The following is a 15928-nucleotide window of genomic DNA, read 5'->3' as shown; positions in this document are numbered from 1 at the left end:
AACTTTAAAAATAAAAACAACACAATTTGTAACACAAAAATGGAGTATGCCAAAAATAGAGACATGTTTTACTCTAGAAAAGTGTAGTACAGATCTTGATAGATTCCCCCTAATGTTTTCCATGTCAAATAGAAATTGTGTCACTATAAGGAAATAATAGTAAATGTTATAGGTACTAAAGATGAGTCATACATAGGAGGAGTGAGGAGTATGCTTTATCCTAAAATCTTGCCCGTATTGTTTTTCACCCTTGGACCAGTACAGGATAATCAGGAGATTATATTATTATATTACTATATATATATATATATATATATATATATATATATATAGACACAAAAGAGCATAGTAGAACCAAAAACACTCAGTTTCAAAAAATCACAGTAATCCGCAAGTGCTAGTAAAAAAATGTAAAAAACAGGGTATTTGGTTGATACTTTTTTTGCAAAAAATGTATACTAAGCTGCTCCACCAAACGTCACGGTATACCCATATCAGAGCAGTCCTAACTGATGTATGCAATCCCTATCTGATATATTTAAAAACCTGATCATCTGTATATTACCTGTGTGAGCAGGGTTCAGAGAGGAAAAGTCCATGTGGACATGCTAAGTGGAACAGCTTTTGTGCAGATAGCCCAAGAGGAGTGGTGGGTAACTCCCCAGTCTTGTAGAGACAAGAGAACAATTATGGAAACAGGAACACAAGTCTTGTGTCTACAAGACTGGGGAGTTACCCACCACTACACGTACCACTACATGTAACGTTTTTTGCTGCCGACGGTCCGCCACAACACGGCTCAACCATCGCACGACGGTTGCGACGTGTGGCAAAGTGTCGCAATGCGACGCTAATGTTAGTCAATGGAGAAAAAACGCATCCTACAAGCACTTTTGCAGGATGCGTTTTTTCTACAAAACGACGCATAGCGACGTGCAGTGTACGACGCTAGTGTGAAAGTAGCCTTAGGCTGACGTCTAATCCGGAAGGACTCTTGGATGGTGTAACGAATCCACCAGGCTAACATGGCCGATTAAATGGCTAAACCCTTCCTGTAACCATCAGGAAGCCTTCCTCTGACCGTCAGGAAGCCCAAATACGGTGTCTAACCTTCGGATGGACGCCGTGCACGATACGTACCTACTCAGAGCACTCACTTCTTCCAGAATATGGAAAACCCATGCCTCCCGTTTCATGGACTGGTGCCGAAAGAGATGAGGGAAGAATGATGCCCTTGTAACATTGGGAATACAATACCACCATGGTAACAAGGGACGGGGATGGCCTGCGGACAACCTTGCCTTGATGGTAATAAGGAAAAAAAGTCTGAAAGAACAGAGCGTCTAGCTCTGAAGACTTGTCAGGATGACGAGATCGCAGAGAAAAAAGGGCGACCTTCCCTGATAGTAAAGTCTGTCCGGATCAAAAAAAAGGAGTCTACTGTAAGACTCCCAGGACCATTTTTTTTTCTTCTTTTGGGCATGCATGGGTTTGCGCTGCCCTTCGAACTTACAGCGTAGGCGACGGGGATTTCATGAAGGAAATGGAGGTGGTGTCTGGAGGCCCTGAGTGATGGCTGAGAGGAGTTTGTGTCAGGGGGGGAAGACATGCCCCCCTGAAAAAATAGAAGTATGGGGGACAAATTATAAAAATGATTATTTCAGCATTGGCAGGGACACCAACTAAAAGACCCACCTTGACACTTGACAGAATGCAGCATTAGTGCAGCACAAGGTGGCTCCTTCAGTTAAAACCGCCTGGGGGGAGGGGTGGCAGGTTCCCTTTAAGGTCTCAAAGATCTAGTGGTATGTGAAAGGGAAGGACCACATGTGAAAACTCCCTGCGAGAAAGTCCCTACTTGCAGTCTCGTTGCAATAAGTCGGAAAAAGTACTAGCTCCACAAACAAAAAACCTAACGTGGTCCGTGCGCATCTCCCAGGACCACTGGGGGCCTTCTTGCTTCCAAACGACTCTCGGAAGTAGGGGAAGGGGGGGTTATGGAAACTGGTATTATGGAAGAACCAGAGCATTCACTGCAATGGCTATTGGATCTTGAGGCCGAACCATGAACATGAGTACATTGGCGTTCAGTCTGGACGCCATCTGATCTACATCTGGAGTGCCCCAGTGAAGACAGATCTGATGGAAGGCTTCCGGGAGACGTTCCCACTCATTTGAGGCGGGACCCCGATGGCTGAGGAAGTCTACCGCCCAGTGATCTACTCCTGGGATGTGTACTGTCGAGAACACCAAATGATAGATCTTGGCCCATCAAAGAATGTGAGGTACCTCGTCCATGCTGCCTGACCGAGGGTACCTGCTAGATGATTGACGTATGGCACAGCCGTGGCATTATCCAATTGAATTCGGATAAGGTGACCCGCCAGGAGGCAGAGGACCTGCTGTAGGACTAGCCGTATCGTTCAGATCCCCAGAACAAAGATCGGGAGAAGAAGGCTGGCATCGGTAGTCACTAATAATCATTGAACCGGAAGGAACTCCCCTGGATGAGGAAGAAGCTCAGAGACTATCCTCTGAAAGCCTGTTTGACCTACAGAAAATGAACGCAGCGAAGGAAACAGCTTCCATTCCTGTCACCTTTTTTTCTCATGATCCTCCCAGCAAATCGAACGGAATGAGTGATCAAGTAAGTGAGTTCTGAATTGAAGGGCCACGGTCTTGTCTCAAGGGAGAAATACCAACCCTCTGGAAGTGTCCAGGATCATCCTCAAAAAGGATATCTGCTGGGCTGGAAAAGAGGAAAAACCTGTCTAGATGAAGCTGCCAGCCCAGGAGAGAGAGGGTATAGCAATTGATATAGATGACTCAGCGTAGTCCTGGAAGAGTGGCTAGAAAGTTGATCAGATAGGGCAGGACGACCACGCCTCTAGGGTGACAGCTGTCTAGGAACATGACATGACAGCCGCCATAACCCTTGCGAACACTCAGGGTGCGGTAGCAAGGCCGAAGGACAAGGTCGTGACTTGAAAATGTATGCGAATGGAAAAGTGAAGGAATTTTTGAAGAGGGGAAAATAGGAATGTGAAGTTAAGCATCCCGAATGTTGGTGGATGCCAGAAAATCCACCCTTTTTCCGTTGAAGTAATGGCTATGTGGAGAAACTCCATCCGAAGAAGGAGGACCATGTACTGCTTGGTAAAAGTTTGAGGTCCAGGATCAGTCTTATTTTTCGGTCCCCCTTTTTGGAACCAAGATCCCTTTGGTCTAGACTGTCCTGGACAATTCTTCCACTGCTTGTTGGGTCTATAGGAAACATGCGATCCTAGGGAGTGATGTCAGAGGCTTCCATACTCTGAGCTATAATGCCCTTCTGGGTGTAATGGCATTTGCTGCTGACAGCGCCACACAACTAGCTGCATCCGAGAGGCGTGAGCCAGCTAGTCTCCCGCTCAAGAATGTTTGATTGACCAGCTGTACTGTCTTCAGGAAAAGGTTACTGATGTGAATCAAAGTAGTTAAGGTCTCCGACCATGCGGTGGCTAAGGAAGGGTAGAGCACTCAACCCGAGGCTGCAAGACGGACCGAACCAGATTTGCTATCTGACAGTCCGTTATAATTTTAATTGATGACCCATCGGGCAGGAATACTGGTAGACAAACCACAAGAGGCTCTACCCGGTTAATCTGCCAAGTGGCAGAATGCGCGGCTGCATCCAGAAGGTCAGGAAAAGCTTTTTCTTGCTACCTCTGCTCTCTTTTGACAGTGCAGAGCTAAAATGATGAACCCTCGATCCACCACCCTTTTAACAGGGAAGTGGAGAGGGATCATCCGCCTTCTTGCATCATCTGCTAAATAGTGGAGATGCAGAGGGGGGTGCTTGGATGCCAAAAAAGGGTGCCACTGTACATCCACAGAGTTCAGGTCACCGGGTGGACAGGGCTGGTTCCGGTGTTAGGCCTGGCTGCAGAAGAGAATTGATGGTGTGGGGAGATCGGTGGCCTTTAAAAGGACCCGTCGCCCCTAAGATTCAGACCAGGCATTGCATCCCACGTCGTAGGGGGGTATACGTGGAGGGGACACACCACGTGTTTGCATATTGGCTGAAAAAGGATACCGTGCTAGCAGAGGCTTCTGTCCAGTGGATCGCTTATCCAGACGCTCCCTATCCGGGTGAATGACAAATTCTCTGCGAGGGAGTTTAGTCTCCTTATGAGGGACACTGCATGATCTAGAGTAGAACCGTAGCCCTCATCAATCAACAGAAATTGGTTGATGATATAAATAGGCGAATCCATCCTTTTCTGAAGCTCTGGTGAGTCCAGATCCAAGGCAGTATCCGATCCATATCAGAGTCTTGTTCTCAGGAAATCATTGTTGAGGGAGATCAGGAAATGAAGCTTCCATTTTCTAGACGCCAGTACGATTCTAGAACACTTGCGGCCCTGCTAGCCGACGGCTTCCCTGTAGCAGAGGAACCAATATATATCGGTCCGGCGAGCACTCCGAGCCACAGAGTGTTCATGGAGGGCTTCAATCTCTTGATCAGAGAAGCCATGGGATGTGGCAGTGATGAAGCCCACTCAGGGGGAACTATGGTACTCTGGTATAAGCTGGGATCAGCGGCGGAGGGTTCCTGAGTTCATTTAGGGTGACCAGCTTTGGACTGGTCATGTGCCTTTAAGACAAGGGAATGCTAGTCAAATGCCTTTAAGACCAGGAAATGCTGGTCATGTGCCTTTTAGACCAGGGAATCTTGATCATGTGCCTTTAAAACCAGGGAATACTGGTCATGTGCCCCTAAGACCAGGGAATACTGGTCATGTGCCTCCATTAAGACCGGGGAATAATACTGGTCATTCATGTAAGTACAGGAGGGAAGAGAGCAGTACTTCCTTACCCGGCTGCAGAGTCGTTGTGCCCCTTTAATGCAAAAAACCATAGCCCCTGCCGGCCGGGTGGACCAAGATGGCCACCGGTAAATGCAAAGGTGATAAAGTCTCGCAGAGAGCGATTTCGGGGGCGGAGCCACATACGTGATGTGGGCAGAGCCACATGACTTCCATGAATAGGCCCAAGCCAGGGCCTATATTTCTGCAGCAGGCGGGAGCAATACCAGGGGTAGAATAGAGGGGCAGTGGGCCAAGAAAAGTGAACGCTCTCGTGCCAGACAGAAAACTCCAGAAAAGATGGGCGAAGCCGCCTTAGTGTGCCTTAGTGCGGGCGCGAATTCCGGGATGCGGCCTACACATCGCAGAAGCCGAGGGCTAAATTTTTCCAGCCGGCCGGAGCGTTACCTTAGGGAGGTGGGCCACAGGGAAGCTGCGGCTGCCTGTCAGCATGTTAATATCGCACTGCAGGGGCCCATCGCTGACTGGATCCACTCACAATTGGTGCGCGTCCCGGCATGGAGCCGCCGCGGATGACTGTGCTGTTCTGGTGCAGGTCAGGTATTGCAGCGTGGACGTTGCAGGGATAAAGCCATAACCCTCAATCCATCATCCCTTTGTTAGGGAGGTGGAGAGGAACCGTCCACCTCCTTGTGCCTTCCGCTTTAACAGTGGTGGGACAGTGGGGGCTGCTCGGACACTGAAGTGAAGGAGCCTCTGTACATCCACGGAGTTCAAGCCCCCGGGTGGACAGGGCCAGTTGTCCGGCATTAGGCCTGGCTCCAGGAGAGGATACATAGAGGCGACACTCCATGTGCTCGCCCGTTGCTGGTGTGGGGAGATTGTGACCCGAAGGAACGATCGCCCCTGAAGTGAGCTCAGGCATCGCTTCCCACGTCGCAGGAGAGGGTACGGGGCGTCGCCTGCTTCACTCCGTTAATTAAAAAAAAAATTAACAGAAAAGTTAAAAATAAATTAAAAACGATGGGGTCTGAACCAGACCCATGTGCCTCCTACAGACATTAAGCAAGAACTGGTAAGCTGAGAGCCAGCAGGAAGGTATATGCTGCAGGGGAGGAGCTAACTTTTTTTGTATCATTTAGTGTCAGCCTCCTATTGGCAGCAGCATACACCCACGGTCTGTGTCCCCCAATGAGGCGAAGGAGAAATGTTCTTTTAGCCTCAATTTTTTCATTGTCACATGGGCAACAGGATAAAATGGATCCTAAAATATGTTGGGCAATTTCTCCTGAGTACACCGATACCTCACATGTGGGGGTAAACCACTGTTTGTGCACACGGCAAGGCTCGGAAGGGAAGGAGCGCCATTTGACTTTTTGAATGAAAAATTAGCTCCAATGTCGCGTTTGGAGAGCCCCTGTGTGCCTAAACATGGGAGTTCCCCCACAAGCGACCTTATTTTGGAAACTATACCCCCCAAGGAACTTATCTAGATGCATAGTGAGCACTTTAAACCCTCAGGTGTTTCACAAATTGATCCGTAAATATGAAAAAGTACTTTTTTTTCACAAAAATTTTCTTTTAGCCTCAATTTTTTCATTTTGAAATGGGCAACAAGATGAAATGGATCCTAAACTTTGTTGGTCAATGTATCCTGAGTACACCGATACCTCATATGTGGGGCTAAACCATTGTTTGGGTGCATGGCAGGGCTCGGAAGGGAAGGAGCGCCATTTGACATTTTAAATGGAAAATTAGCTCCAATCGTTAGCGGATACCATGTCGCGTTTGGAGAGCCCCTGTGTGCCTAAACATTGGAGCTCCCCCACAAGTGACCCCATTTTGGAAACTAGACCCCCCAAGGAACTTATCTAGATGTGTGGTGAGCACTTTGAACCCCCAAGTGCTTCACAGAAGTTTACAACGCAGAGCCGTGAAAATAAAAAATAATTTTTCTTTCCTGAAAAATGATTTTTTAGCCCACAATTTTTTATTTTCACAAGGGTAACAGGAGAAATTCGACCCCAAAAGTTGTTGTCCAGTTTGTCCTGAGTACGCTGATGCCCTATATGTGGGGGTAAACCACTATTTAGGCACACGTCGGGGCTTGGAAAGGAAGTAGTGATGTTTTGAAATGCAGACTTTGATGGAATGGTCTGCGGGCATCACATTGTGTTTGCAGAGCCCCTGATGTGCCTAAACAATAGAAACCCCCCACAAGTGACCCCATTGTGGAAACTAGACCCCTCAAGGAACTTATCTAGATGTGTGGTGAACACTTTGAACCCCCTAGTGCTTCACAGAAGATTATAACACAGCTGTGAAAATAAAAAATCATTTTTCTTTCCTCAAAAATTATTTTTTAGCCCGCAATTTTTTATTTTCACAAGGGTGACAGGAGAAATTGGACCCCAAAAGTTGTTGTCCAGTTTGTCCTGATTATGCTGGTACCCCATATGTGGGGGTAAACCACTGTTTGGGCAAACGTCAAGGTTTGGAAGGGAGGGAGGACCATTTGACTTTTTGAATACAAGATTGGCTGGAATCAATGGTGGCGCCATGTTGCGTTTGGAGACCCCTGATGTGCCTAAACAGTGGAAACCCCTCAATTCTAACTCCAACACTAACCCCAACACATTCCTAACCCTAATCCCAACTCTAACCATGACCCTAATCACAACCCTAACCCCAACACACCCCTAACCACAACCCTAACCCTAATCACAACCCTGACCACAACCCTATCCCCAACACAAACCCTTACCCTAAACCCAACCACAACCCTAACCACAAGCCTAACCCTAACCCCAACACATCTAACCCTAATCTTAACCCTAATTCCAACCCTAACCCTAATTCCAACCCTAACTCTAATTCCAACCCTAAGGCCAGGATCACACATGCGAGAAACACGTCCGTGTCTCGCATGTGAAAACCAAGCTCTGGCGCCGGCACTCCAGAGCGGAGCGGAGGAACACATGGAGCTGCACGCTCCGCTCCCAAGTGCCGGCGCCAGAGCTTGGATTTCACATGCGAGACACGGACGTGTTTCTCGCATGTGTGATCCCGGCCTAACCCAAAGGCTATGTGCCCCATGTTGCGGATTTGTGTGCGGATTTTTTGCACCGTTTTTGAGAAATCCGCAGGTAAAACGCACTGCATTTTACCTGCGGATTTACCGCGGATTCCCAGTGTTTTTGTGCGGATTTCACCAGCAGATTCCTATACAGGAACAGGTGTAAAACGCTGCGGAATCCGCACAAAGAATTGAGATGCTGAGAAAAATACCGAGCGGTATATTCCGCACCATGGGCACAGCGGATTTGGTTTTCCATAGGTTTACATGTTACTGTAAACGTGATGGAAAACTGCTACGAATCTGCAGCGGCCAATCCACTGCGGATTCGCAGCCAAATCCGCACCATGTGCACATAGCCTAATTCTAACACTAACCCTAATTCTAACCTTAACCCTAACCCTAATTGCAATCCTAACACTAATTGCAACCCTAACCCTAGTGGAAAAATAAAAAGAAATATATTTTCTTTATTTTATTATGTTTCCTACCTATGGGAGTAATAAGGGAGGGGGGGTTATTTACTATTTTTTTTATTTTGATCACTATGATATGATCTATCACAGCAATCAAAATAAATGAACGAATCTGCCAGCCGACAGATTTGGCGGGCACACTGCGCATGCGCCCACCAATTTGAAAGATGGAGGTACGGGGGGTGGGATCGGACAGCTGGGGGGCGCCGGACAGGACAGAGGTGAGAGGAGTGGAGAGGAAGGCAGCGGAGGACATAACGGAGGGTAGGAAACACTGGCAGTGGCCATCCCCCCCCCCCCTGGGCTCAAGTACCACTCGCCCTGTCCCTGCAGGTCGGGTGAAATTTCAGTTAACCCTTTCACCCGATCTGCAGGAACGCGATCCTGCCATGACGCCACATAGGCATCACAGGTCGGAATGGCACCGACTTTCATGACGCCTACGTGGCGTCACAGGTCGGGAAGGGGTTAAACCCCAGACTGTCGCATTAATCTTTGTTCTTTCCTTAATTCTTGTTTACTGTTTATCAACTCCCTGCGAGGATATTATTTGCATCTTCTGTTAACTTAAACAATATTGTTATACACATTGCCCTGCAATCCCTGCATACTGCATCTCAGCACCTGCTTACACAGCAGCAGCACTAGAGGATATTTTTCAAGCTGGCCGAAATTACTCAATTAGGACACGAGCTTGCTTAGATAACACCTTATCTGATCATGCTCGCTCATCACTATTTCTCTCCCTTTGGAATAACTGCAATCAATCATTTCCTATAACCATCAAAAGCCTCTTACACCTCTAAACTGGAATTTTGGACCACTCTTCTTTAGAAAACTGCTCCAGGTCTCTCATATTTTAAGGGTGCCTTCTCACAACAGCAATTTCAAGGTCTCTCCACATGTGTTCAATGAGATTTAGATCCGGACTCGTTGTTGGCCATTTCATATCTCTCCAGCGCTTTGCTTACATACATTTCTGTATGCTTCTTCAAGTATGTTTGGGGTCATTGTCTTGCAGGAAAACCCATGACCTAGGACACAAACCCAGCTTTCTAACACTGGGCACTACATTGTGACCCAAAATCATTTGGCAATCTTCAGATTCCTGATGCCTTACACACGGTCAAGGCACCCAGCTCCAGAGGCAACAAGACAACTCCAAAACATCTTTGAACTACCACCATATTTGACTTGTTCTTTTCTTTGTAGGCAATGATGTGCTTTACCAAAAAGCTCTATCTTGGTCTCACCTGTCCTCAGGATGCTTTCTCAGAAGGATTTTGGCTTACTCATGTACATTTTGATAAACTGTAGTCTAGCTTTTTTAGGTCTTTTTGTCAGCAGTGGGGTCCTCCTGGGGCTCCTGCCAAAGGGTTTGATTTCATTCAAATGTCAATGGATAGTTTTCGCTGATACACCCTGAGCCTGCAGAACAGCTTGAATTTGTTTGAAACTTGATTGAGGCTTCAATAATTTTGGTTCTCAAGTCCTCATACAGTTCTCTTCTCCTCTTTCTGTTCTCCATGCTTAGTGTGGCACACACAGACACTCAATGCAAGTATTGAGTCAACTTCTCCCCTTTTTATCTGGTTTCACAGGTGAGTTTGACCCGAGCATCACATGCTTTAAACAAAAATGTTTACCCACAATTTTGGAAAGGTGGCAACAATTTTGTCTGTCTAATTTTGGAGGTTTTGTGAAATTTTGTCCAATTTTTCTTTTTCTCTCTGTTTTTTTTTTTGTGTTGTTCCAATGCACACAAAGAGTAAAAAGATGTGTATAACAAAACGTATAGTTGCAATAATTTTCTGGGAGAAATGTTTAATTTTCGGGAACAATTTCAAGGGTGCCAAAACTGTCAGCCATGACTGTATACAGTATATATATATATATATATATATATATATATATATATATAAACACACACACCCACAGCTGTGCTCAAAAGTTTACATACCCGGAAGAATTTTTACTTTCAGAGAATATGAATGATAACACCAAAACTTTTTCTCGACTCATGGTTAGTGGTTGGGTGACTCCATTTATTGTGAAACTACTGGGTTTTCTCTTTTTAAATTAAAATGACAACCCAAAACATCCAGATGACCCTGATCAAAAGTTCACATACCCTGGTGATTTTGGGGTAACATGCACAGAAGTTGACACAAATGGGTTTGAATGGCTACTAAACGTAACATCCTCACCTGTGACCTGTTTGCTTGTAATCAATGTGTGTGCATAAAAGATGAGTGAGTTTCTGGGATCCAGACAGACTCTTGCTCTCATGATTCTGGACAGGAATTCCTTTTCTCGTCCTGGACTCTATGGAGTTAACCTTGCTGGCCTCCCTCTGGCTTGGGGAGGGCTATATTAACCCATCCTTCTGTTGGGTTTTTTGTCAGTGATAGTTCTGTCCACGGCTGAGCAGCTGACCTTGCTACACTTGTGTATACCGTTCATTCCCGTGTGCTTGCCCTGTGTATGATCCGGCTTGTCCTTCATTTTTGTGCCTGCGCTCCGATTCTGTACTTCTGCTACTCTCTGGTTCTGATCTCTGGCTTACCCTCTAACTACCCTCCTTGCCTGTGCCCTTGGTTTCTGCGTGCCTGCCCAGTTTACTGACTTCAGCTTGTATCTGACCATCCTTCAGTCTGTGCCCTCGTATACTGCGTACCCTCTGGCTATCGAACCCGGCTTGTCTGAACTCTCTTTCTCCCTCTCTCCCGGCTCCGTAGTCTCTCGCTCCCATTTTACCTTCCCTTGCAAGGAGGTTAGTTCCTCCTCCAGCCACTCCCCTGTGGTCACGTGTGTCAGGTCCTTTCAGTGCAGCGTATTCTCAGCAGCTGTTGCACGCTTCTGTTTGTTACTGCCGTCTCCCCACTCATTTCCATTAGTGTCCATTCCCTGGGCACTATCTGTGTGTCCGTCACAACAGCGTGTGTGTGTGCTGTCACATTTGCATCTTTCATCCAGCCACTGACATTACATTCATATTCTGTGAAATAAGGACAAGAAAGCAAAAATTCTGCCGGTGTATGTAAACTTTTGAGCACAACTATATACAGGGTGGACCATTTACATGGATACACCTGGGTGGGCCATGTATATGGAGACACCTAAATAAAAGGGGAATGGCTGGTGATATCAACTTCCTGTCTGTGACACATTAGTACATGGAAGGGGGGAAATGTTTCAAGATGGGTGATGACCATGGTGGCCATTTTGAAGTCGGCCATTTTGAATGCAACTTTGTAAATGGCCCACCCAGGTGTATCCATATAAATGGCCCACCCTGTATATATATATATATATATATATATATATATATATAGTGATATTTAGTCACTGGGAAGGTGCTGGAGGTGGGATATGTTTCGCTGAGGCTCATGGCTTCAGTGATCTAGAAACCCAAAAGTTGTTCCTTCAGCACGTGTTGCAAGGGGTTAGCAGCCAATTTAAATAAAGGGCTGAGTTTTTACAGGACGATCATAGAGTAGGTGGGAGGTTGTCCACCTTATCTCCATCCCAGGGTGTGGTCTGGGGCTTAAAGAGCTGGCCTCTAGAGGAAGTAGTGGTTCAGTGTCTGGAGAGGAACAATCTAGAGAAGTGTTTGTGCCTGTGTTAAAGGACCTGAACTGTGGACTTTGCTAACCCTGAGTGGGCTGATCCCCGCTAAGAGAAGGACTGTGTTTTGTTTTGCTGTCTTGCCCAGAGAGCTGTGTTTACTTTTTCAGCTTGGTTTATGCTTCACGTAATAAACCAAGGACGTTCTTAAATGGACAGTTCCATTTCTACCTGTGTCCAGCCAAGTGAGTCGATCTACCACAATATATATACATACACACATGCATAACAGTATATATGATGACTGAGAAGTATTTGTGCTTCACTTGTTACGAATTTATATTTTAATAGCTTGACAGTTATTTTACTCACTTATATAGCGCCATTAATTCCACATCGTTTTTGCAAACAATAACATATAGTAAGTAATGGGATAACTAACCCAATGTAGACATTTTGTTCACAAAAACAATAAAAAGACTAATACCTGTATCTTCACATGTTAGGTGCTTCGTGCCTGGTGGAGTTCTTGTTCCCTCGATCTCTTCACCATTTTCGTTAAGACACCAACAATAACCGGTGCTGCCATGACACTGCTTTGGAACGTAGTTTCCCTTTTCATCACATTTTGGTACAAATGCCCCTATTCTGATTTTTTTTCCTCCGAGCACATTCTGGCGATGCCTCATACAAGGGGTATGTTCTATCCAAATAAAACAAATTGATCAGAGAAGAAAGACTATTCACATAATAGAGTTTATTATTTTTAATGGTGGTTTGTATTTAGCTTGAGATCTAGGCTCTACATACTGTGTTCTCTTCTTACAGTTATCAGCCTACTATGTCTGCTCAAATACATAAAATAATAGAGTTTCTAATAACTCGCTGATTTGGTGTTCCTGATTGGTAGTGCAAGCCCTCTATCATATATTTGAATAGTAGAGAGCTGCATTACAATTCAAGCCACTAAACAATCATAAGGCACATAAATAAAGAAAGACTGCTCATATTAAAATTGCTTCAAATTCTCATCATAGTTTCCATGGCCAACTTTATCCGATAATAGTAGAGTGCTGAGAGGAATGCTTTCTGAATCCAGGCTTGTAACCATAGTTTTATGTCTGTCAGATGCCACAGGCTCAAAAAGGTTACCTCGGACAGACTTAGCAGAAGCCACTCCATCTGGCAGATTGGAGATGTGAACTTACAACTGGGTCCACTGAATTGCTTCCGTAGAAGAGTTGCTAGCTGGAGAAGTGAACCAGACCAAGATGGGTAGTCACATGGGTCAATCGCGGGAAGTCACATCAGGACAAAATCAGGAAGCTGGCCGTAAGAACAAACCAGAGCAGGAGGGGTTGCCATATTTTGTCAAAACAGGGAAGTCACGTCAGGACAATTCAGGAGGCAAAATACAGGCAGAGGTCAGAGAACAGGATTAGTGATGAGCGAATGTGCTTGTTACTCGAGTTTTCCGAGCATAGTCGGGTGTTCTCCGAGTATCTTGGGCGTGCTTAAATATTATGTTTGTGTCCCAGCAGCTGCATGATTTGTGGCTGTTACACAACCTGAGCACATACTGTACGTGTATTCAGGCTGTCTAGCAGCCAGAAATCATGCAGCTGCGGGGACTTAAACATAATATACGAGCACGCCCAAGATACTCGGAGAACACCCGACTATGCTCGGAAAACTCGAGTAACGAGCACACTCACATATCACTAAACAGGATACATAAAATCATCAAGGAACAAGATGTCAGAGACAGGGCTGGGTTCACACTGCGTTAGTGTGACCCGTTTAAAGGGAACCTGTCACCCCGAAAATCGTGGGTGAGGTAAGCCCACCGGCATCAGGGGCTTATCTACAGCATTCTGTAATGCTGTAGATAAGCCCCCGATGTTACCTGAAAAAGGAGAAAAAGACGTTAGATTATACTCACCCAGGGGCGGTCCCGCTGCTGGTCAGGTCGGATGGGCGTCTCTGGTCCGCTCCGGCGCCTCCTATCTTCTTTCCATGACGTCCTCTTCTGATCTTCAGCCACGGCTCCGGCGCAGGCGTACTTTGCTCTGCCCTGTTGAGGGCAGACAAAGTACTGCAGTGCGCAGGCGCCGGGCCTCTGACCTTTCCGGCGCCTGCGCACTGCAGTACTATCCTCTGCCCTCAACAGGGCAGAGCAAAGTACGCCTGCGCCGGAGCCGTGGCTGAAAATCAGAAGAGGACGTCATGGAAAGAAGATGGGAGGCGCCACAGCGGACCAGAGACGCCCATCCGACCTGACCAGCAGCGGGACCGCCCCTGGGTGAGTATAATCTAACGTCTTTTTCTCCTTTTTCAGGTAACATCGGGGGCTTATCTACAGCATTACAGAATGCTGTAGATAAGCCCCTGATGCCGGTGGGCTTACCTCACCCGCGATTTTCGGGGTGACAGGTTCCCTTTAATGGACTACGTTACACCGCGGCATAACGTGGTGTAACGTAGTCTGTTAACGCCACCATTACTTTCAATGGCGGACGCATCGCTAGCGCACGCCCACAGTGGGCGTGCGCTAGCGATGTGTCGTCATTGAGTGACGGACCCGAGACGCGGGCTGCAGCGTTTCCGGGTCTGTCACTGCTAGCGCACTGCTAGCGCAGATGGAGCTAGCAGATGCTCCATCTGCGCTAGCGCTGTGCAAACTTCGGCACTTGCGTTAGTGCATTCCGTTTAACGGATGTGTTGAACGGACTGCACTAACGCAGTGTGAACTTAACCTAAGACTGGAAACTAATAACTGGCAGTCTGTCTGCTGGGGTTATGTAGAAGGGAGCCCCGTCCATGTCTCCCAGCAGAGGGCTAATTACCTACCAGCTCAATGCGGCTAACACAAAATTGTTGTGTACAACATAAGGATAGGTCATCAATATAGAAAACCTCCATGTTGTGTTATCAGTTTGATTTTACCAATTCTCTGTTGATGAATATAAAGTTTTAACAACTTTGGTTCTTTCCTAGCAATAATAAGAGGTTACTACTAAGGTTAGCACTCACCTCTCTCAGAATAAGCTTCAGTCATGATGGGCTTCAAATTAAATGGATGTAATGAAGCTTTGTAAACGTCTTTACTATCCAGAGAAATAGCATCTGCTTCTCCGTTCTGAAAAGCAATAGGGTCATTACTGATAATGATTTCTAGTATTCGCTTTTTATTAAAGGGAATCTGTCACCTGGTTTTTGATACATCATCTGAGAGCAGTATAATGTAGGAAAAAAGGACCTGATTCCAATGATGTATCACTTAGTTTACTGGGTGCAGCAGTTGTGATACAATCTGAATTTTTAGATGTAGCATACAGCAGAGCTCAGAAAGCTAACCTCCCACATACACAACACAACACTCTGTGTACATTGAATAGTGACAGTAAGCTGCTTATCAGAGGGAGAAGAGGCCGGCCAGAGCTCGCATGCCATGTGGCTCAGGCAGGGATAATCTCCTAGTGGTAAAACCTTTAATGTATGTAAACAACAGCACACAGCCAAATAAGGCTAGGTTTGCATTAGCGTTTCTGTGCGCAGCATATCATCTGCATGCACAAACGCATGCCAAAACGCATGCAAAAGCATGCATACTCCTGCACATCATCTTGCGCATGACGCAAACAAAAACGCTGCGTGTGCATGTGTTTAAATGCGTTTTGGCATGCGTTTGCCTTCTTTATGTGCTTGGTGGGGGCGGTGGCATCATTTTCTGGATATGCGCAGTCTAAAGTACGCATGCATATCGAATACATGCGTACGCATGTCCTTGCGTACCAATGCTTTCCCATAGACAGTAATGCTTTTTTTGATGCAATCATCACCATGCAGACGATGTGCAGGTGTTGTGACACCGCCACACACATACACAATGCTAAAGATATGTACGCATGACGCATGCGGATGCATGCGGATCATACGCTGCGTACAGAAACGCTAATGTGAACCCAGCCTAAGCGATACATCCCTGAAACCTGGTCTGA

At 46.3% G+C, this 15928-nt stretch overlaps 1 protein-coding gene across 1 annotated transcript in view; it reads right to left on the bottom strand.

Moving 5' to 3' along the window:
• The window catches only part of LOC138638528 (saxiphilin-like), a 194266-nt gene that overhangs the window by 154007 nt on the left and 24331 nt on the right, over positions 1-15928 (bottom strand). Inside the window, exons 3-4 of the mRNA XM_069727906.1 lie at positions 14961-15066; positions 12415-12630 (exon numbers count right to left, since the gene is read on the bottom strand). Coding sequence (XP_069584007.1) covers positions 12415-12630; positions 14961-15066 — 322 coding nt within the window. The remainder of the gene's footprint in view (positions 1-12414; positions 12631-14960; positions 15067-15928) is intronic.

The sequence above is a fragment of the Ranitomeya imitator genome, chromosome 5 (assembly GCF_032444005.1).
Source record: "Ranitomeya imitator isolate aRanImi1 chromosome 5, aRanImi1.pri, whole genome shotgun sequence".
Taxonomy (NCBI): domain Eukaryota; kingdom Metazoa; phylum Chordata; class Amphibia; order Anura; family Dendrobatidae; genus Ranitomeya; species Ranitomeya imitator.
The sequence above is the reverse complement of the archived record's forward strand: the minus strand, read 5'-3'. Positions and strand labels throughout refer to the sequence as shown.